General features: G+C 37.0%; 1 protein-coding gene across 2 annotated transcripts in view; it reads left to right on the top strand.

Moving 5' to 3' along the window:
• Nucleotides 1-23,097, top strand: part of NTRK3 (neurotrophic receptor tyrosine kinase 3) — a 453,081-nt gene that overhangs the window by 125,817 nt on the left and 304,167 nt on the right. For both annotated transcript variants that reach the window (XM_051981065.1, XM_051981066.1), the window contains exons 4-5: nt 12,987-13,055; nt 22,415-22,572. In XM_051981065.1, the coding sequence (XP_051837025.1) occupies nt 12,987-13,055; nt 22,415-22,572 (227 nt within the window). The remainder of the gene's footprint in view (nt 1-12,986; nt 13,056-22,414; nt 22,573-23,097) is intronic.

Below are 23,097 nucleotides of genomic sequence, written 5' to 3'. Positions count from 1 at the left end.
TCAAATCTTTTTTTTTTTTTTTTTTTTGTGTGTGTGTGTGTGGGGGGGGGTGTGGTGGGGAGGAGAGGGCAAATTTTTTTAAAGCTTTTTATTTTCAAAACATATACATAGATAGTTATCAACATTCACCCTTGCAAAATCTCGTATTCCAAAATTTTTTCTCCCTCCCTTTTCCCCACCAGCCCCTCTCCTAGATGGCAAGTAATTTAATATATATTAAAGATATTGGATAAATCTTAAGAAGGGCTCATGTCTGTTTCCCTAAATATAGGTAATAGAGGTCCCAACTTTTATACTAGAATTCAAAGGAATGTTTTGTGTATGGGATAGCTTTTATTTTACTTAACAAAAATGCAAAAGATGTAGGACTTTTAGGGACTCATAAGGAAATACAACTACACAACACTCAAATTTAGCCCATTATACTCTTTCTCAGAAGGGCTTTGGAGGGTCACTAAAGAAATAATTCTTCAGAGTGGACCTGCATTATCCAAGTAATTCTTGGCAAGAGTGGGGCTAGCAAACCCCTACTCTACTACTTGTTCTCCTTCTCCCATCTTCCCCAGGACATGACTTTAGGGCAACAAACTTTGGATAATTGTCGATTGGCAGTCCTCTTCCTTTTCCTAGTAGTTCAGTGTTGGGGAAATCTCTATCTAGAAAGTCAATGATAGACTTAGTGTCTTCATCTCTGGAGAACCTTTGAACTTGAGATTCCTCATGAGGTAACCACCCACAAAAGGTGAATTGTCCAGAATTCTAATTCTCTGACATTCTCAGAAAATGAAACAGAAAGTCAGAAGGCAGCTAGGAACCTGAGCTTTGAAAACCTCAGACTCCCTGAGCTAGCTATGCTTCTTGCCATGGACTTCTATAAATTACCTTTCTGCTACTGGGGTGGAGAGTGGAAGGGAAAATCCATACGCCTCTTTGCATACTGCAGTCTGGAAGCCTGTGGAGAAAAAGCCTGTGACAATGAATGAAAAAAAGGATGCTGAGCAAATTCATAGAAGAAGTGAGGTTCTTTCCCCTGATTCTCAGCCATCAATCAATTTGGAGACAAACTCAGATTCTAGGAACTAATCAAAAAAGTTTTCTGTACCCTTTAACAAAAGACTGTATACATGTCTACTTCCATGATATGCTCTTTAGACAAAGGTCCATGCCCTATAATCTTGGCAAGCTTATTAAGCGACTAATCTAATTGATTAGTGGCGCTCCTAACATACGTACACGGACACACCCACACATATATGTACACACATGTGCATACACATGCGTGCACATATATACACATACTTGCCATGTCTACTCCATAAATATATATGTATATATCTTTAAACATATGTATATGTATGCATATACATACATACTATACACATCTACACACAGTTACTATGCTATCTCTACTACATAAATATATATTCACACATATTTATTTAAATGTATATTTATGTGTATATACACATGTAATATGTGTGCACACATATGTATATTACTATATACACTGTGTATGTATGTATACAAATACATACTGTGCACACACACACACACATATATATATATACATATATATATATATATATGTTAAAGATAGCCTAGTATGTGAGACAGAGATCTGAATTTAGAGTTATGATATCTGGGTTCAAATCCTGGCTCTAATATTTACAACTTGTATTATCCAGAACTTGTCATTTAATCTCTTTAACCCTGATTTCCTCATCTACAAAATGAAAAGTTTACAGTATCTAACATTCATTCAAACTGTAAATCTGTGAATTATGATATAAGGTTAAGGGGAGTGGGGAATCCTCAAATCAATGAGTTCCCTAATTGACTTGATGCCATTACAAGATGTAAGCCTTTGTTTGTGTATATTTAAGGGCCCCTCTACCTGGCATGTGAGCATACCCACTGGAAGGGTAATGACTTGAGTTTCAAAGACAGAGGTTGCCTCCTGGTGATTGTCTGATGGAGAATCAGCTGCCCTACTCCATGACCTATAAAAATAAGCCAGGGTGGACACACACATTGGGAAAAGATGGGAAACCTCTTCTAGCTTCTCAGAAACAGTTGATCGTGACTCATGGCAGTATGCTTGCAGTCAGCTTGAGAGTGGAGTTAACAGACAATGTTTGTGAACACTCGACCTTGGACAGAAGGAACTTTTTGAATTATCTGGGTAGTGTGATCCAGAATCTAGCATTCTTTCCAGAGAAAGGGGATTTCCTGGGGAAGCATCAGCTTTAGGGTTGCCTAAATGAATAATTTCAGATTTGAAATTTCTCAAGTTCCCAAGCTGGAAATGCTAGAGAGATAAGAGAATTTCCTGATGTAAAACATGCTCTTTGGAGCAACATATATGTGTGTGTGTGTGTGTGTGTGTGTGTGTGTGTGTGTGTGTGTATATATATTTGGAGAGCAAAAGCAGTGAGATACTTCATCCATACAGGCCTAATAGGAAGAGAGTTGTTGTATCAGGAATCCCCATAGTATGATACAGCTAGGTAATATAGTAGATAGAGTTCTGGGCCTAGAGTCAGGAAAACCTGAGTTCAAGTCTTGCTTCAGACACTAGTTATTTGACCCTGGGAAAGTCACGTAAATTTAAATTAATGAATTTCCCAGTCTTAGGTTCCTCAAATGTGTGCACACATATAATAATATCTTATTATAAAGACAATAATAGCATCTATCCTCTAGAGTATTTGTGATAATCAAATAATGTATTTATAAAGCACTTAACACAGTGACTGGCACACAGGAGGTTCTGAATAAATGCTTATTTCCTTTTACCTAAAGAAGATTAGAATTACAGGACAATATTTTGAGTCTGGAAGGATTGTAGAGAAGTGGGACTTAAAATATCAGGGAATGTACCAGATAACTTCCTCTAAATTCAGTTTCTTTGAGAAAGAGAGTGAAGAGCTAAGTCCTGGAGATGCAAATACAAACAAAAGGGAAGATAGTTCCTGCCCTCCAGAAAGTTACAGTCTAATTGAGGAAGACGACATAAAAAGGAATCCAAAAGATAGGGTGAGGAAGGAGCATGGTGGTGAAGTTTGGAGAATTATAAACAGAGCAGGAGATGGTTGGCCCGAGCCTTTCCTCAAAATAGAGATTTCAGGAAGAAATCACCAATGGGAGAAGGGGGCTTATTTACTGTTGTGGGAAATGAATATGAAGAAAAAAACAAAGATGACTTGTGCTTTCAAGCCTGGATGACTAATAGGATAGTGGTGTCATCAGCAGAAATAGAGAAGGCAGGGAAATGGGCAGGTTTTTGGGGAAAGATGAAGAGCTCATTAATGTTCATTAATGAATCACCCAGCATAAAATAGTTTAAATAGCCAACCCCCTCCCCACACTACTTTTGCTACAATTTATTTAGGGAAAAATTAAACAAACCACATGAAGACTGAAACTATAGAGCTGCAATTTCCTTGAAGTCAGACTCTGCCAACAGATTTTCCTTTCCAGCCCAGGGATCCTGACAGCAGAACAAGCCTCAGTGCCCGTGGGCACTGAACTGGAAAGGAGATGGCCCACAGGACTCCTGCCACAGCTGGCATCGAGCCACAGGGCACTTAGAGGCAGTGTCTTTAGCTGGAATGACCTCCTGCTTGACTCTGGGATTCTGTTAGGCATCTATTTTACTTGGGATGCCCCTTCCTCTTTTAGAAATGTAACTGTCTCTGCTGATGGGCAGCCCCTACTTCAAGGGGGCTTTCTTAACTTGAAAAAGTATTTAACTAGCCATAGTTCCCAGACTCTTAGGAAATGGGATGGTGAGCAGACTTGGAAGCAATATGCTTTTCATGCTTGTGAATGATGGGGAAAGCTATACCATTTGCTTCTTTTATTCAGAACCCAAAGGGGCTTGGATGATGGATGAGAGAGAACTGAAGTAGCTTGGACAGGGACATGTCTTTAAAAGTCTTCCCCTAATCTAAATTTTCCAACATGTTCTTGATCCAGTCTCTCTTGATCTTTCTCCATTTCCTGTCTCCTTTCTCTCTCATTCTCCCTAATTCTAAACCAAACATCCAAGCAACCCAGAAACCTTTCCTTCCACCCTGCATTCTCCTCATGCTTCTGCCCTCTCTCTCTGTGTCAATCCCTGTCCCCTGTCAATCTTTCAGAAAGAATAGTCTGTACTCATTTATTTGCTACCCACTCCCTCCTTAGTTTTCTACAATCTGGATCCCATCCCTAAAACTTTATTGAAGCTGCTGTCTTCAAGGTCATCAGTAACTTAATTATTGAATAAAAAACTGACTTGAATTTTGCTTCCTATTATGAGGAAGGGGGAAACCGAGTTGAAGGTTACCCATTGAATCTTTTGGAGGCTATTAAGTAATCTTCTAAATGTACTACTTTGATTACTCTGATTATTTCTAATCCTTCTCCTCAAAGTCTTTCCTTTTACCTATTGAATACAATATAAAGTTTCCTAGCCTGGCATTCAAGGCCCTTTATAATTTGGATTTAAGAAATTATAATTTGCTGGCATTATGATACATTATATATAGACTTCTGTTCCTTAATTTTATTCTAGTGTCTTCCAATTACTGTAAAGAATGTCTATATGAAAGGAACAATAATGATGCTGGAAACTCCAAAAAAGAGGGAAAAATATAGAGGAGAGAAGAATTAAAATAAGGTATCCTTGCTTCAGAGTTAAAAGTTTCAGGTTCTCCCTTAAGGCTGAAGTCCAAATATATCTGTATGTAGACCAGAATTAACTTCAACAGCTTTGTTTTTTTTTTTTTTTTTTTTTTGGTTGCTGTTATTTATTTTCATAGTTAAAAACATTTAACACTTTTAAAACAAAAGCCTGAGGAAGATTATATGCTTTTGTTATTGTTGTTTTCACTTTTGTTGGGAGGGGGTGGGGTTGGCTTGAGGCAAGAACAATGAGTTACAAGAGATTAAAAACTGAAACTTTATCTTTTCTATCCTATCATAAAAGCGACATAGACCTTAGCACAGGACCTGAGTTTGAATAGCAACATAACTATTTAGCTTAGTGATTCTAGGTAAGTCACTCAGTCTCAGTGGTCTTCTCTTTTCTCATCAGTATAATATGGTGGCTGAACTAGATGACCCCAAAAGTCCTTTCTAGTTTTCATTTACAGGGCTCTTTGTCAGCTGATAACTAGAACTCCAGGAAATCATGGGACTGTGGTAGTCACTTTACTTGAAGAAGCACCAATGAATAGAAGCCTGGACTCAGTAGGTTAAAAAAAAAAAAAAAAAGATGTGAGGTTATAGGTAATGATTGACCTAGAAAGAAATGACTTGAGCAGGTTCTATAGGATGTTTCCATGGTAGCTATCCGGTAAATGGAAGCCATATAGTCTAAATATTTGTTTAACTTTGGTAGCAGAATTTACCAAATGTTACTATCTGTTGCTTTTGGGATAAAAAGTATTCACATTTCTTTTCCCATATTTCTTATTGTTCCCTTTCTCACTCCATGAAATATACTCCCACTTCCCTCATCCATTATCCCTTTCAGGTTAAGAAAATCTATGGGAACCTAGCAATCCATGGGTATCTCTAATGAAATAGAAGGTCAGCAAAGGGTGTCTTAGTAAAACACCCTGAAGTCCCAAAGTTACAGAAGGAAATGAATAATCAATGGGGGATCTATCTATCTATCTATCTATCTATCTATCTATCTATCTATCTATCTATCTATCTATCTATATCTTGCCCTCCCTTTACCATCTACACTCAAAATGGTTTTCTTCTTGGGGCAAATGGTACTCATCCTGGCTGGTTTATTAGAAAATAGGAATCAAGTACTCTGTGAGGTTTGGTTCTCTGGGGTTACATTTGTGGGAGTCCAGGGACATGGGTTTCAAGAATTTCCTTTAATGTCCCCCTAGAGTCAGACCACTCACATGTGTGTTCATATGCACACATTATATATATATATAGCTCAGGATTTTTTACAGTGGACCTTGAAATTGGGGAGTAGCCTTGTTTGAAGTATGTATACTACCACTATGGTTGGCTTCCCCTTAGGCAAACCATGAAACTGATGTCTATTCCAATGTTTCTGTTTGCTGAATGGAGAATCTTTTTCTTTCTTTTTTTTTGGGTGGGGGGTGGTGGGGAGAGGTCACTCCTATGTTTCCATCAGTTAAATGAGGACTATGTCTCTCCATAGGCAGACCTGGGAATATTTCCCTGCCAAGAGATTCATGCAAAGAGGTCAGGTCTGGGGATTACAACCCTTTGAAACCTTAATAAATGTTCATGGTCTGTCTGTCTGTTTGTCTGTCTCTCTTTTTCTCTGTGTTTTTGTCTGTCTCTGATCTTTCTATTTGGGCAGTGGAGAACAGGGAAAGAGACTGAGCACTGTTTAAAAAAAATCAGGCTTTGTTAGGTTCATTTTAAAGATGATTCGCTAATGGGAGGCAGAGATATGTCATGGAGTCTGATTTTGGGAAAATGTTTGATACATTGTCTTATAAAATCTTAGTCACCCAATTAATTCAGAATGGCACACTGAGGAGATGATGAGGTTCCTTGGAAACTGGCCATTGGACCCAGAGAGAAGGCAGTGGCAGACATTAATGGGTCTGTTAGGGCGGAGGAGGTGTCTGGGGGAGGAGACTGTAAGGCTTAGAGACAGAATGGTTCTTAATCTTATGAGCAGGGTAACCAGCTCATTAAAGAATATCAATAGGAAAATGCAGGGGCAGTAAATCTCAGTGTGTGAGGTACAGACTAGAAAATTCAGACAGTGGGTTCTGATTTTGGCTTGGCCACTAGCCCACCAGGAGTCTTCAGATCTGTCCTTTTAAAACCCTGTGTCTCAGCTTCCTCATCTGTATAGGAAAATGGTGATTCTGGGCAATTGCGTAAATGACAGTGGATGAAAGCTGATCAAAGATATACTGAGCATTTATTAAGTAGGGGTCACCTGGGAGGATGGCAGGGCAGGTGTATTTCAGGAAGAAAAATAAAATTATGAGCAATTTAACAAGTTAAAATTTGCTTTGAGGAAAAGCAGTCCATTCATCTTGATAATATAATAATAACAAAATAATATTTAGCATTTATGTAGCACTTCAGTGAGGCATCTAGGTGACTCAGTGGATAGAATGCTGGTCCTAGAGTCGGGAAGACCTGAATTCAAATGCGACCTCAGATGCTTCCCAGCTGTGTGATCTTGGGTAAGACATTTAACCTCCATTTGCTTTAATCTACTGGAGAAGGAAATGGCAAAGCACTCCAGTTTCTTTGCCAAGAAAACTCCATAATTGGGTCATGAAGAGTTTTACATGATTGAACAAATGAACCACAACTAAATCTAGCACTTTACCATTTGCAAAGTGATTTACAAATGCGATCTCATTTTATCCTCATAACAATTCTGGGAGTTGCAGTGATGATGATGATGATGATGATGACGATGATAATGATGATGATTTCCATTTTACAGATGAGAAAACTGAGGCTGAATAATATCAAGTGACTGTCTAGGGTTCCACAGCTAGGGAGTATCTTCTGGTTTCAAGGCTGGTGCTTTATCCACTATACTAGCCAGCTGCCTTTAAGAAGAATTCCAGATTGCAGAGGATCAGGAGGGAGGGGAAAAGGCTGGGGAGTGGTCATGGATGAGGAATTCCTGGGGAAAATGGAGATGGGAAATGCAGTATTACCCTGAAGTCAGAATAATGGAAGATTTCTTCTCTGGTTCAGAACTGATGGATTTGGAGTGGAGGTGGAAGAAGAGAAGGAAGCAGTGAAAAGGAAAAAAGTGCTGGTTTTGTAGTTAGAGCTGGATTCAGATATCATCTCTACTACTGAATCACAAACTACTTCACCTCCAGGGATATCATCAGTTTCTTCATCTGTAAAATAGATAATTCTAGGATCTCTTCTAGCTCTAGATCTTTGACCTTAAAAATCTCAGGACCTGAATTTAAGTCCTGATTCTGTTACTTAGCTGTGTGGTCTTACAGAAATTGCTGCAAGTCTCTGGGTTCATAAAATGAGGAGCTTAGATGAGATGGTCTCTAAGGTCCTTTGAAGCTTTAAGGCTACCATCTCAAGAAGCTTCCCTTGGGAAACGCACCTAGGGCTTGTCATTTTCCTCACTCCTCCTCCTGGTAGCTAGATAGAGTGTTGATCCACCCCTTAATGGTATAGTGCTATTTCTTATTCTTTGTTTGCCTGTAATGCCTGTTATTTTCTTTCTTTTGGAATCCAATTTTCACTTGACATTTCTGCCTAATGTAGCAAAACATGACCTTTGCAAAGGACATTGTTGGCAGCCTGTACACTGGTTTGTACTCCCTGCTTGCTCCCTGCTCTCTTCTTGCTCACTTCTAATTCTCAGAAGGAGGAGGGCTGCCATTTCACTTGTCTCCTGGCCACACAGTTTTTGGGTTGTTATTTGTGTCTCTCTCCCTTAAGGGGCACAGTGGCTCCCAGCAGGTTCTGCTTCGGTGGATCTTGGCACTGAATTCCCATTGAGTTCTTCAGGGTTTCAGGAAAAAAGTGGTGCCTTTCAAATTAATGTGGATTGCCTAAAATCTTATGAGAAGTGAGAGTTTGGGGAGGGCTCGGCATAGGACTAGGACAGATGGAAAAACCCTTCATCCTGAGGACAGAGAGCACTTTGCACTAGGAGCTGGGCAGGAAATCTTTGCTAGATTGGGGAGAATTAAAAGCAATCCCATTCACGGTCCTTTCGGTGGGGTCAGTGCTTTTGGAATCACTTACAGGACTGTATTTCTTGTGTATTTATCACATGGTATCTTTGGAGCTCCAAGTAATTCATACCATTTTAATGTAATAAGATCTCTGCACCATGTCAAGGTATGTAAAATGAGATTATTATCCCTTAGATTGGGGCAGAACATCGAAGGAATAGAGAAGAGGAAACTGCTATTGAGGAGTTCTCTTAGGTGGGCATGGAGGATAAAAAGAATATTTTCTTTTCTTTTTTTTAATCCCCCATAAAAACTCTACACTGATAACTTCATTGTGAAGTGATAGGGCAACGATACAGAAAGATGTCTGCTAGATTTGGAGTTAGAGGAGTCTTTTCAATTAATAAACATTTGCTAATGTGAAAGGCACTGTGTTAAGTGGTAGAGATACAAAAAGAGGGAAATGACAAATGTTGAGAATGATAATTTCATTGTATATTTGAAAGAAATAAGAAATTCAGTGCCCAGTAGATTTGTAGTTTCATGCGCAATCATCTTTTTTTCATCATACTAAGTTATAGAAATGCTTGTTTTATTCCATAAATTAAAAATATAATTTAATAATAATATAAAGTCAATTCCTGTTCAAGGAGCTTACAATTAGATGAACAAGACAGTATGCAAATAAACATATACAAAGCAAACTACATACAGGATAAATAGGAAATAATTAGTAGATAGAAGGCAAGAAAATTTAGAGGGATTGAGAAAGATTTTATGTAGAAGCTGGGATTTTAGCTAGGGCTTCAAGAAAAGACTTCAGGGAAATCATTGGTCAGATCAGAGGCAGGAAAGCATTCCAGGCTTTTTAGCCAGAAGCTAAGAAATGGAGTGATTGCTTATGGAACAACCAGGGGGTCACCATTGCTGGATGAAAGAGTTGGTCTTGTGGAATAAGGTGTAAGAAGACTGGAAAAGTAGGAGGGGACCAAGCTAGGAAGGGCTTTGAATGCCAAAAAGAGCACTTTATATTCATTCCTGGAGACTATAGGAAGCCATGGAGTTTACTGAGAAGGGAGTGACATGATTGAACCTTTTTTTTTTGGGGGGGGAAGCACTTTTATGACTGAAACTCCTGTCCATCCTAGAGTCCAGTCCAACCGGAGTTCGGAGAAACAAGGCGGTCAGACCCACTAGCAGTCTTTGCTATAATCCATGCATGAAGTGATGATGACCTGCACTAGAGTCATGGCAGTGTTGGGGAGAAGGGGGTGTATTTGAGAGATAGTGCTTCCTTTTGCCAGCTATGTGACCTTAGACAAGCCATTTAACCTATATGGAGCACAGGGTTTTCAGCTGTAGAATGAAAAGATTGGAATTGCCTGTGAGTCTATGATCCTAGGAGCCTTTGTGATAAGGAAGTGACCCCAAATTCTCAGTGCATCCTCTTCTCACTTCTGTCTCAGACTCCTGTTCTTCCTTTAAGATGCAGTTCCATGAAGCCTTTCTTGATCCTCCTAAATTCTTTTTCTCTCTCAAGGTCTTTGTTTTTAACTACTTTGTATGTATTTTATTTGTTAACTTTACACTCACATTATGCATGTTTATTTATATTCTTGATATCTCCCCTCTGTAAATTCCTTATGAATAGAGATTATTTTATTCTTTGTACTTGAACTCCTAATGCCTGCCCGATGGCTGATGCATTGCAGGTGCTTAATAATTGCTTGTGGCCTGATTAATTCTCTGAGCTCATGGCAGGAGAGTTTACTTTGTGACAGATCTCACTTAGTAAAGTTTCAAGAGGCTCACCATCCAAAGGTGATGATTTGTTGGTAGCTGCATCTCATGAACGCCATCTCCTGAGGTCTATAAGGGACATCAGGTGCATCAATCAAGCAATCAGTTAACAAGCATTTATGAAGCTTTTATTGGCACTGCTGAACACTGAGGATACAAGAAAATTTGAAACAGGGTCCCTGCCTTCAAGAAGCTCACATTCTCATGAGGGAAACAACATGCAGAGAGTGTGCAATATAAACCTCTCTGTAATTCTGCAAGTGACAGATACCCTCTCTTTGCCTGTTCATGGATTCATGGCATATACATATATGATAGACATAGATATACACATATCCATATACACACATCATATCTATATCTATATATACAAATAAGAAAGCAAGAAGAAGATGATTTCTTATTCTGTTTCTTTTCCATCACCTTTAGGCTGATCTAATAAACTAGTTGTAATATTTACTTAGGCTATATATGTCCCTTTTATTCTTTACTAAGTTTCCAAAAACATTTTTCCTATAAGTTTGTACTTTCTTTAATTTTAATTTTTTGTATATTTATATGTATATAATTATAATGTATATATAAATATGACAGATTGTTATCTATTGTGACATATAGTTTATATATACACATGAATCTATCTCTATATATTAAGGTTAATTTGTATTCATATCAATAGATTATTATATTATTAGGTGGTGCTTATGTTGACACTTTCTCAGCCACTCATGTATGCTACCTTTATTAAGGACTTTAATGTTAAAACTGTTGAGGCAAAGCAATAATATATTGGTGTGTTTACTCTCTAATGTATGAGACTAACAATTGTTTTTAAGACATAATCTACTCTTGAATATAGGTATCTGTTATGAAAAGTTTAGGCTAAAAAGAGTGATCTAAGACAAAAAAAAATTCCATATAATCATATATAGAAAAACATAATATTCTGGTCTGTGAACAACTTAGCTGAGAGGTCTTAGTCAACTGTGGTATCTGACATTCTCTATCTATTTGTAACATGGGAAAAAATTAGGAAGATTAATGGGATCATCTAACTTTAGAATAGTAAGGAAGATTATTCTAATGCCTTCATCGTGTAGATGGGGAAACTGAAGTCTAAGAGATGAAACGAGTAACAGAAAGTTATGTTAGTGGCAGAGGTAGGATGTCAAGTTCAATTTTAATCAGCTGAATAGTAATAAAAAAACCCAATAAACATGATTATTGAATCTTAGAGTTAGAAAAACTTTGGCTTTCAATCAGACAAACATTTATTATATTTAAGCATTTAAGTATCCTCCATGTGCCACACAGTTATGAAGTGAGAAAATCCCTGATCTCAAGAAGTTTACAGAGGAATATAACAAGTTCGTAATAAGCAAATGCAGAATACCCAAAATACATAATAAAATAAATACACAGGGATTTGGGGTACTAAGGGATTAACAAATGGAAGAATCGAGGAGGCTCTCTTGAGGAGATGGCACTTGAGTTGAATCTTAAAGGGAGCTACATATTCCAAGACATGAGCAAGTGAGCAGGGAAAGTATTCCAGGAATAGAGACCAATTTATACAGAGAGTGAGAATAGCAGGTAGTCTGGTTTTGCTGGACCATAGAGTGCATGAGAGGAAGTAATGTATAATTGAGCTGGAAAGATTAGCTGGATCCAGATTATGAAGGGTTTTAGGAAAAAAACAAAAGAATGCCCTTTATCTTAAAGGCAGTTATAGATGTGAAGTCCAAACTGTTATCTAGTAAATACATAAATTACAACAGTCATAACACCATTATTTCATTTAAAAACGCCTCATTTTCAAATACTTCATTATGATTTCACTATTTCCCCCATTGGGTAAAAGCAGAAAGTCAAATTTGTATGAGTGCTTTTGGTGATATAAGGCAACTAAAATTGGGAATGAGGTGAAATGAGACCTCCATATCATTGGCTTTGAGATTGAAAATCTCCACCAGACAATGACATCCCTTATATTTGTGTATATTTCTGGGTTTTTAGTTCACCAAAGAGAACCCTTTCATATTTCAAGTCATTCTAAGGGTCTAGCTCTGAAACATTCACAACTGTAACCGCATACTTAATAAATACTCTCTGATGATGACCATTAAGGTTTAAATGATAATCATTTCCCTTATGATAAGTTTTCCTAACCTCACCTGTGCCCAGGGTATGTTAGTTTTCTGAGAGTTTTAATACTAATTTTTCTGGAAGTAAGAGTATTTGGGGGGTACATCCAGATACTTAAATTATTTCTACATTTATAAAAATTATTTTAAAAAACTTCCCCTCATTGTTCTCCCCATTATTGACACTTTCCTCCCTTAGCTTCTAATCTAATATGATCCAATCCAATTGACGGCCCCAATTATGGGGGAATTCTTCTCAACTGTAAACCATGGAGGGAAACTGTTAAATCACTAGACCTTGCTATAACGGGAACTGTCTATCACAACACCCTTTTCTCAATTTTTGTTTTGCTTTTTAATTTTGCAGAAATCTCTCCAGCAACCGGCTCACCACCCTGTCATGGCAGCTCTTCCAGACGTTGAGTCTCCGTGAATTGTAAGTTGCTCCTGAAGCCCTTTCTTGAAAGCAGCTGTGTGTCTGTTCGTACATGTCTATGTGCAAAGATAAGAGACTTCAGATGGACACTGATGAAGTCTTCAATCCACAGGCTGGACAGGAGGGGATTAGAATGGCCCATGGGAGCCAAAGCCATCCACTGCCTAGCTTGCTTTTTGTCGAAGTATTAGGGAATGATCTGTTCCAGAAGATAACAGTCCTGTTGCCACATGGGCCTTGGCGTAGACACTGGGGCTAGTTAGATTTGGGGGGTTGGAGGCAGTGCTAATGAGGTCAAGGTCATGTGTTTAGTCTGTGTTAGCTCCGTTCTGTTGCCTGACTGATGACAGCATTTTTAACCTCAGCCAGCCATTTACAAATGCGTGTTATTGGTTACAGTAGGATCAGGGTAAGAGTGATGGATGAATGGAGATGCATGACTACTTTTGGAAAAAGTAACCCGGAGCAAATGGTCAGGGTAGAGTCCACAGTGGGCATGGAATAAATTAAGGAATGCTTTGGAGAAGACTCATCTTATGAATGGAATCCAGAGTTCTGGGTTCTGGGAGTTCTACTTGTGTCCCTCTTTGTTTGATGACTCTTAAGTAAAACGCCTCAGTCCAAATTCTCCAAATGTAAATTTCTCCGTTGTTTTTGCCAAGATGCAAGTGCCCTGGACTCATGCCTGGCCTGCTGGCCCTTCACCCCTTCCTCACGCCATCTGTCAGGAGGGAAGGGCACGCATGAGTCATAATGATACCTTGAGAGGCACAGCTTGCGGGGAAAGGAATATTTACAGCCTGTCTCACATTATTCCATCTCACTAAGTAGACACTACTTGTCTGCAAGGATCCTGAGGATCAAGAGCCTCTTCTATACCCACAGGAATGACTGATTGGGGAAAATATAAGTATACTTTGATTTACAGAGGAAACATATGTGTTCCTGAGTAGGTTTGCCATTTCATTCAAATCCTAGTAGGGTTTGTTATTTTTCCTTAGGATTTACCTTGCCTTTGATCATGAGGAGTAGGTGAGTGATGGTGCCTGATACTGGTACAGCAGGTTGTGTAGTCTTTTTTTATATTTAATGACATATCTCTGAAACTCAGAGATATGCTGCTAAAGACTCCTGCCATAGCTTGTTATTTAGAGACCATATAGCTATTTATAAACAGCTAAACAGGATTCAATTATTGGAGCTGTAAATACCAAATGCAGAAAGGTTTTAAATGAATAGGAAAATGTCAAAAATATTAAATGATAAACCATATTATTCAACTTGATCTACTGATTTCAGTAAATTCTCATAGAAGCCTAGAATTCAGATATAGAGGAGACTTCAAGAAGATCATGTGGTCTTTCTCTCTCATTTTATTATTGTACAAATTGACACAGCTTGCCCCAAGTTGCCTCACTTGTAAGTAGCTGAGTTGAGATTTGAACACAATTCCAATGGTTCTATTTAAAGTTCTTTTCTTTTTCCCCTAATTTTAATTCCTTTAGAGATTAATCCTCCATTATCCCATCCTAAGCTTTTCTGCCAGTACTAAACTATGCAGCTTATGCTCAGCTGTATGACCATTTTAATATTCCTCTTGTATCTGAGTAAAAAGACTCTAATTTTTCAATAACTATCTTATTGTGTATGAGCTGAAGTCTTTTATGTTGTTGAGGCTCAGTGAGGTGAAGGGGTGGTAGGCTGCACATTCAATGTAGTAAAGAATCTGTTGAGCTTGAATTATACTCACTTATCTATTGTGTATCTCTCATGGAAGGCAATATTTTAGAGATTGAGGATGCAGCAAAGTATATGACATGGTCACTGAGATCAAGAAGATTACACTTTAGTTAAGAATTGTCTATATTGGGAGTTTCTAGACTGAGGCTCCAGAGACACTGTTCCACTCATTCTGAGAAACAGGGTAGCATCTCTCTTGGGGACACTGAAGGTCCACAGCTTACTGAATTATTGATAAAGCGTTCAGTGCTCCTTCTGAAAAATAATTGGACATGAAATCAATGGTGTGCTGCCCTGGTGACCTGTTTTGTGGAGTTTTAGAAACAGTTGTTCAATAGATATATACTGAAAAAAAAGTCAGATTTATCCCAGAGGATCATGGGATTCTGCATTTATCTTTACCAGTGATCAATAGAACTGTGAGCTATCAGTGACTTATGAAGGAATGAAGATATTTTCTCAAGTGGAAGCCAGTGTGTTATCACTAACATATCCACTGAGTATTTTATTTCTGTCACATTGTTAAATAAAAAAAAATTAAAGAAATCTCCCTCTGTGGAGGAATCAAGCAGGTGTATGGGGGGGTGTCTATTTATGAGGAAGAATTAACATGCTAGATACGAAATTTATCACTAGGCTAGAGAAGAATCAGGTTGCTTTTTGCTGTGTCTGTGATTAAAATCTAAACAATTCCCATTTCTGGCACACAGTCTGTTGAGAGAAGAAAAATATGATTATCTTTCCTACTCTGTAGGGGAACAAGAATGAAAGGCATTAGTAGGACTCAATGGAGATGCAAAGGAATTGTCAAGGACCAGGAAAAGGCTAACGACCACTAGACATCATAGGAGAAGAAAAAAAAGATATCTATAAATTATTAAGTTTTCCTCAAAGGCTTTTCATAGTATAATTTTCACAGCCCCTTTTGGAGACTTTATCTGCATTGGTTGTGTCTGCTTCTGTTGAAGAGGATGAGGAGTTAAGAGACAGTCTCCAAAAAATTACATGAGATTCTGAAAATTAAATCAGCCTATTTTTAAATAGTGAATAATTTTAATGCAAAAGTGATGGGGTGGATGAAGAAAAATATATTGGAAATCTGTCTCAGGATTAAGAATCGAAAAAGGCTAATGGTTTGTAGACTACACAATAACCTACATATCATGAAAATTTCTTCAAGAAGGGAGATGAGATGTATCTTCAGAAATATGCTGTTCTCCAAATCTCTCTGAATAATTAGATCACTATTGTTCTTGCTGAGATTTGTACTTTGTTTAAAGAAGCTAGCAGCCTCCTAATGAATGGGTGGATACCATTAAAGTTGGAGTTTCTGAAGTGAACCATGGGACATTTCTTTGGTTTGTGTGACATGGGAAATGAGTAGTCAAACACATCATTTTGTGCTGAAATTATGTTTCCTTCTGTTGTCTTTGTAAGAATGGAGACTTTCTTAAATCTCTGTTTTCTTTAGTCCTTAGAAGAAATAAAAGCCCAGCTTTTGAGTTCAAAAAACAGTACCAGTAAAGAATGAGGGAGTTGTAGCCAGATAACATTCCACATTTGAATGGAACTGGGGGTTTGAGGCAACTGCAAACTTGATATTAGCCAACTATCTGGATTAGCTGCCAAAATAAGCTATTGTGTTTTAAGGATATTTATGGCATAGGTGTGAAATATGTAACCATTGAGCCTAAACAGATTAAAATTTAATTGGAAATTATTTAACAAAATAAATAAAAATACAATAGAATATAGATCATGTTAATATGTGGTTGGTTCCTTGTGTCTGGGTTAGTGGATGAGTTTATTACCACATATTTACATTATTTAATAATGTCTAAAAAAGGGAGATCATAGTCTTACTAGGAATGGCACTGCTCAAAGCACACTGCTCAAAACATATATTGTGTTGATGTGCCATGTTTTAGGAAAGACATTGACAAATTGAAGAAGATACAGAGGAAGGTAATCAGGATGAGAAAAGTTGATACCATCTTAAATCAGAATTAGTTAAAGAAACTGAGGATGTTTAGCATGGAGAAGAGAAGACCTGGAGAAAAACATTTTAACTACCTTCTAAAATATGAATGGTTTACTTTATCACATGACAGGAATTATATGTTATTATTGACTCTGATCAGAATTTGAAGAAATCAGTGGAAATTAGATGGAAGAAGATTTTGGCTAAATTTAAGGGAAACATGAACATTTTGTAAACAATTAAAGCTGCCCAATAATGGAAGACTGCCTATACTTCATAGAATGTCATTTTGAAAGATCAGAGACTATCAAGTCTGATGTAGACTGGAAAATAAATTCCCTCTACAATATATCCAACAAGTAGTCATCCAGAGTCATTCACCAAATATAGGATGAATAATTAGTCATTTGTTTGAAGGGAATTATGTTGTTGTTAGGAAATATGTTCAAGTAGTAGTTTTATAGGTAATTTCTGAGATCCCTGTCACCGCTGGAACTCTATGATTACAAGAATTCTGTTCATAGAAGAGCAGGGGGAACTGTTTTTCTTTTCTTTGAAAGATTACAATTCAGCTAACCTTGATATAGATTTCAAAGATTCTGCCATAGTTATAGAGGAACATGACTTTTCTTGTCTTAAAAGTGCAATTGGACATATACTCTGGAAATCCCCCAAGGAATCTATTTAATTATCTATAAGGGGAGAAGTTTTCATGGTTCATTTGAATCCTCAGTGGATTTATCATAGTATTGGAAGGCAATGTTTCTATTTGATCCATGCTAGAATGTTAAGATTCATTCTGCTGCATTGTAATCTGGACCCTTGTCTGCCCATTCCAGTATAGGAGAGCTGAGAGAGAAGGATAATGGAGGGAGGACTAGTTCAGTTTTGGTAATGAATGATCTTACCTTCAAAAGACCTTACTGGGTAAACTAGTCAGACAATTGGACATTTTTAGAAAGGAGAAAAAAATCTTCCTCTGGGATACCTAGCAATATAGTTAGAGCTCAGCTCAGTGTAGGGTGGGTAGGAGGTGATGGAAGGTTCAGTGCTCCAAGTCCTAGAATGTTAATTATGGGATTCCTCTTCAAACGGAAGTTTTTGATATCTCTCCTTGGTTCTTTGAAAGAGCTAGAGCTACATTTCTTCATGAATCTACATTTTTTCATGAATCTATGTTATAAAGCTTGATTTCCCCTGAGTTTAATGAGGTTTGATTAAACGGCATGTCTATTTTCCCTTGTCTTGGTCCCTTTAGTCATAATCCAAGAGAGCCACTGGCATCAGAAATGCTATGGAAAAAGAAAAGAAAAACAATTCAGATAATAACTCCAGGAAAATCAATTTTTCTAAAAACCCAATCATGGCCTTGGCCATACTGCAAAGAGCCAATGTTTAGTGCAGGACAACATATTCAGTAACTGGACTGAGTTAATTTGTGGGAGGCCCCTTGGGTCCTGTGATTAGGCCAGGGGCCATTGAGGTGCTAGGGAAGGGTGTTGGTAAATTTTGCCCTGAAGCAGCTGCTGCTGTATTATTCATGGGGGCCTCATACATTATTGATAGACCCAGGAAAGCTGTACTTTATTACTTATAGATCTGCCCCTGAAACTCAGGGATGGGAAGCTCATGCAAGTGACCTGATTTTAAGGAAGATGGCTAGTAGAGAGAAGAGAAAAGGGCAGTATCATTATAACTAACTATTTTGCTCTTTCTTACCCCTTATTTAATTTTCTACCTGGTCCCTTCACGTTTTGAAGAGTCACAGTGATTTGTAGAAATCTGTAGGAATATCATATTAAAATCTCTATGTACCAATGAATGCCTTATACTGTATTTCACTTATAACACTACTAGAGTCAACCATGCAAATCCATTGTCTGCTAGAATCTCTAGGATCATCTGTGAATTAGTTTAGAACAACGTTTCAATTCAGATGTGTTGTTCTTCTCTAAATCTACTATAACTTAGTACCAACCCTATATAAGGAGAAACTTCCAAATAATAAGCAAAATAACAAGGTTGGTTTATCAAGTATACTACAGAAGTCTCTTCCAAACCCCCACTCCAAACTCTCCTAACAGAACTGAGGGAAGTCTGGTTTCTGAAGGTTTGTGCCAGTGGAATATAAACTCTGACAGATTTTGCCATGTGGGGAAGTCTTTGAGTGTAGAATTGAAATGTGCTATTCAAGAAGCATCTTAGCTGAATATGCAAAGATTCATCACCAATGGGCTGACTACCTGGTAATTAGTTCTTTGATCATGTCAATTCATGAAACATAGAAAAACACAAAACCATCCTCAGTTCTGGGCTTCATTTTCTGTTGCAATGAGTGGGGGAAAAGAAGGCAAAGAGTGCTGAGTCATAATTTTTAGAGAGTTTATAAATATTAACTATTGGTACTCTAAATGTGTTTCTCATCAAATGATCAATGAATTAACATGCTACTAAATGATGCCAGTATTGATGTTTACACTATAAATGAAGACAAAAGTAAGTTGAAACTAAATGGAAGGATGGCTCACAAGTTCTCCTTGGAGAGGCAAAAAACAGAGTTGGTTTAATTGTGTGCCCAAAGTAAACAAAGGATTATTATTTCATGAGACACTTGGTCATCTCTTACTGTAGTGCTCATTATGAGTTTTTGCAGAAAAAAATCATTACAAAAAAGTTGTAGCATATGTGCCTACATCTGCTGCAGAATATGAAGAGGTAGGAAAATTCCACAAAATTCTTCATAAAACCCTGAAGATTAAATTAACATACACTCTAAAGCTTAGTAACTTCAGTGCAAAAGTGAGCATAGGGAAAGGAGAACAATGAAAAATATGTTGGAAAATTCAGCTCAGGAGTAAGAAGCAAGACAGGCTAAAAGCTTGAGGACTACATAGGAATTTTGTATCATGAATACTTTTTCAAGAAGTGAGTTGATATGTCTTGTATATTGTGGAATAGCACCAAAAATGAAACTGACTATATATCAGAAGCAAGTAGCCTAATTGTCATTCTCAGGATTATTTCCAAATCAGTTGTTCCTTTACAGTTAAATCATTGACTTGTTATGACAAAAAAAAATCAAATCAGAAAAAAACAATTTCAATGAGAATAACATATACCATTCAATTAAAACAGTTTACATAGCATTCATTTAAACATGTTATCAGTGCTGAAAATGGAAAATGAATAAAAAGAACAGACAATGAAATAGACTAGGATACTTTTCTAACAACAACAACAACAATAGACAATCCATATAGCACTTTAAACTTTGCAAAATTTACTTGAAAATCTTAAAACCATAAGATAAAAATGGACAATTCTGTAAAAGTTAAAAAAAACCCAATTTATTCTTTCCATTAATGACATTGAAGCTGTCATATTCTAACTCTAAAACCCAATCCCTGATATGCTATATGAGATAGTAGGGCACCAAAGGGAACAAAGATGCAGAGCATCAGCTGGAACAGATCACATACTCACAAAAGAGGTTCATGATGGGACGGGATGTAATTTTGAAGACACTGCTTAAGATTAAGAGGGATTAAGAAATAAAAGAAAGGGAAAATACTAAATACTTTTCTTTATGAAATCTTGGTATAAGAATGATTTATACAAAAATAGGTACATTTGATAAAGGTATGAGAAGAGGAGAGGCAGATTTTTGTAAATAATATGCTTTTTTAGACCACATCATCTGCTTGATTGAAAGGTTCCAAGAGACCAAGATTTGAAATCATTTACTGTTGGCTTATTATTACAAAGCCTCAGATTTAGTAAGGGAAAATACCATCACAAAAGATGTCTCCTATACATATGTTAAAACTATGCACCATTCCTTAAAAGTTGTTATAAGACCCACCTTAAGGCTTTTCAACAAATAGAATGGACTTTTTTTGATAGGTAGTAGATTTCTTGCTAGCAGAAGTCCTCAAATAAAGCCTGGATTACCATCTGTTGGTACTGTTCTAAGGAAAATTATTATTTGATATTCAGTTCCTCTTGTACTCTAGGGCAATGAGTCTTTAAAATCTTTCTCCTTTTCTTTTTTTAAGACTCCTTTCCTATTCCAAGACCCCATTAACTCACACCTGGATTATTGCTATGATCTATCATTCATCACTTGCAGTTCCTTCTTCCTCTAGTCAATCCTATATAGTACAGCTAAATTAACACTGAAAAAATTCTTACTTTGATCAGGAAAACCTTTAGCAACTCCCTAGTCCCACCAAGATAAAGTTCCCCAAACTGTAATATATATTTTTGGCTTTTTGAAATCAATGTCGCCTTCCTTTCTTTCTACATTCTTTTTTCACTTCTTTCCAAAATTCAATGAAAATTTATTAAATGTCTTGTAAATTCAAAATTCTATGCTTACGTGCTGAGAAAGATTCAGTGAGAGGAAGACAAGGGCCTTGTCTTTTAGGGACTAAAAATACCATCAGACGACATAGGAGTTTTTCAAACAGGGACTAAATGACTATTTGTCAGCATCTTATAGATGAGATTCTTGATCAAATATAGATTGAACTGGAAGGCTTCTGAGGTCTTTCATAATTTTGAAGTTCTGTGATTCCATGAAATGTAACCATCAACCATAATATCAAATAGAATGTGAAGTTTACATATTTTTGCAAACATAGTTAATGTGAAATTCAAGAAAACTTCTTTCTGGGAGATACAGAAAAGGCTTTCCACAGTAGCTTTAAAAATAATCATATGGATGACTATAGAGACTGTGTTTTATTTGAACTTTGTGCCTTCCCCAGAGGATAGCACAGAACTGAAATGAACAAAAATTAATTGAATTGTACCCATTTCAAATATGCGAGAACTAAGAAAGTTAACTGACTTAAAGAGGACTTCATAGATTTAGTCCAAGATCCAGTCCAAAAAGGAAAAAAAGGTTATGTTTACCCATCAATTCCAATATGGCCTATAAAATGGAGAAAATTTATTATTCTCATTTTTGGGGGCCATATAGCCTTTATTATTTATATACTACACAAAAAATGACATTCCAGCTAAAGAAATAGTTTGAGTTATACAAAAATCCCAATGTGAGACAATTTTTTAAATTGAATGAACAAATTTGATACTTCAAAAAAAAGTTGGTTATGATTGTAACAGGTGGAGGTAGGAATAGAAGATGTTCTAGTTGTAGAAAATGGCATGTCACAACCTAGAAGTGGGAGGATGAATGTTCAGGCAGTAGTGTTTGGCTAGAGTACAGTGTATCTGAAAAGCAAGCAGTATATGATAATTCTAGAAAGTTTTTTTGCCAGATTGAGGAGCATGAATGTTCTTTGGAGGGCAATGGGGAGCCATTGAAAGTTTTTGAGCAATGGAATGATGTAATCCATTTTGTGGATGAAGAATATTAATTACTATCTGGTGAATAGGAAAGGAAGCAGATTTAAATCATCTTTCCCCTAATTTTTCTAGTTCAAAAAAAAAAAAAAGCAATCATAGATGAGTAAACTCTTAGCTATTTTTTTTTTAAATAAAATTTTGTCAAATATACCCTTTCCTTAATCTCTGAAGACCAGGTATGGGCCATCTCTGCTTCTCCAGTAAAATTTTAGGAGTTACCCTGTTCTTTAGTTGAATGATGTTCTTTCTCTATTTTTGTCCATAGGAGATTAGAACAAAATTTCTTCAACTGTAGCTGTGACATCCGCTGGATGCAGCTGTGGCAAGAGCAGGGTGAGGCCAAACTGAACAGTCAGAATCTCTTCTGCATCAGCACAGATGGCTCTCGAATTCCCCTGCAACGTATGAACATCACCCAGTGTGGTAAGAAAGCTGAACGAAAATGTCAGTTCTCCTGTCTTCTCCCTGCCGGGCCTGGGCTCCTTATCTTCCACTAATGGCTGGAGCAAAAAAAATTGTTATGTCAAACTATGACCTCCAAATTTTCCTACTTCTCCATCAGCCCCAGTCTCATGAAACATATTTGGGATTTAAGGGAATTCCAGTGCCCCTATTTCACTGTTCTGCCCATAATGTCCATTTTGGGGACACTCTTAAGAGTCATGGTTTCATGAATACAAGAGAATTAACTATATTCCTTTAAGTTAGCTTTTACTTCTTCCTATCCATCTTCATCTTTTAATAAAATTCTATTATTTTGGCAAAAAAACATGATATATGGGAAAGAGCACTAGATGAATTCAAAGAGCTGGGTTTGAATCTATGCTGTTATTTATTAGTTGTATGACCTTGGCCAAGTGATTTCTTATTTCTTAGCTCCATTCAGGGTTGTTATAAGGGTATAATCAGATTAGGTGTGTCTATCACTTAATCAATAAGTCTTAAGGA

Source organism: Antechinus flavipes, chromosome 2 (assembly GCF_016432865.1).
Source record: "Antechinus flavipes isolate AdamAnt ecotype Samford, QLD, Australia chromosome 2, AdamAnt_v2, whole genome shotgun sequence".
NCBI lineage: Eukaryota > Metazoa > Chordata > Mammalia > Dasyuromorphia > Dasyuridae > Antechinus > Antechinus flavipes.
This window is presented reverse-complemented; position numbering and strand designations above follow the sequence as displayed.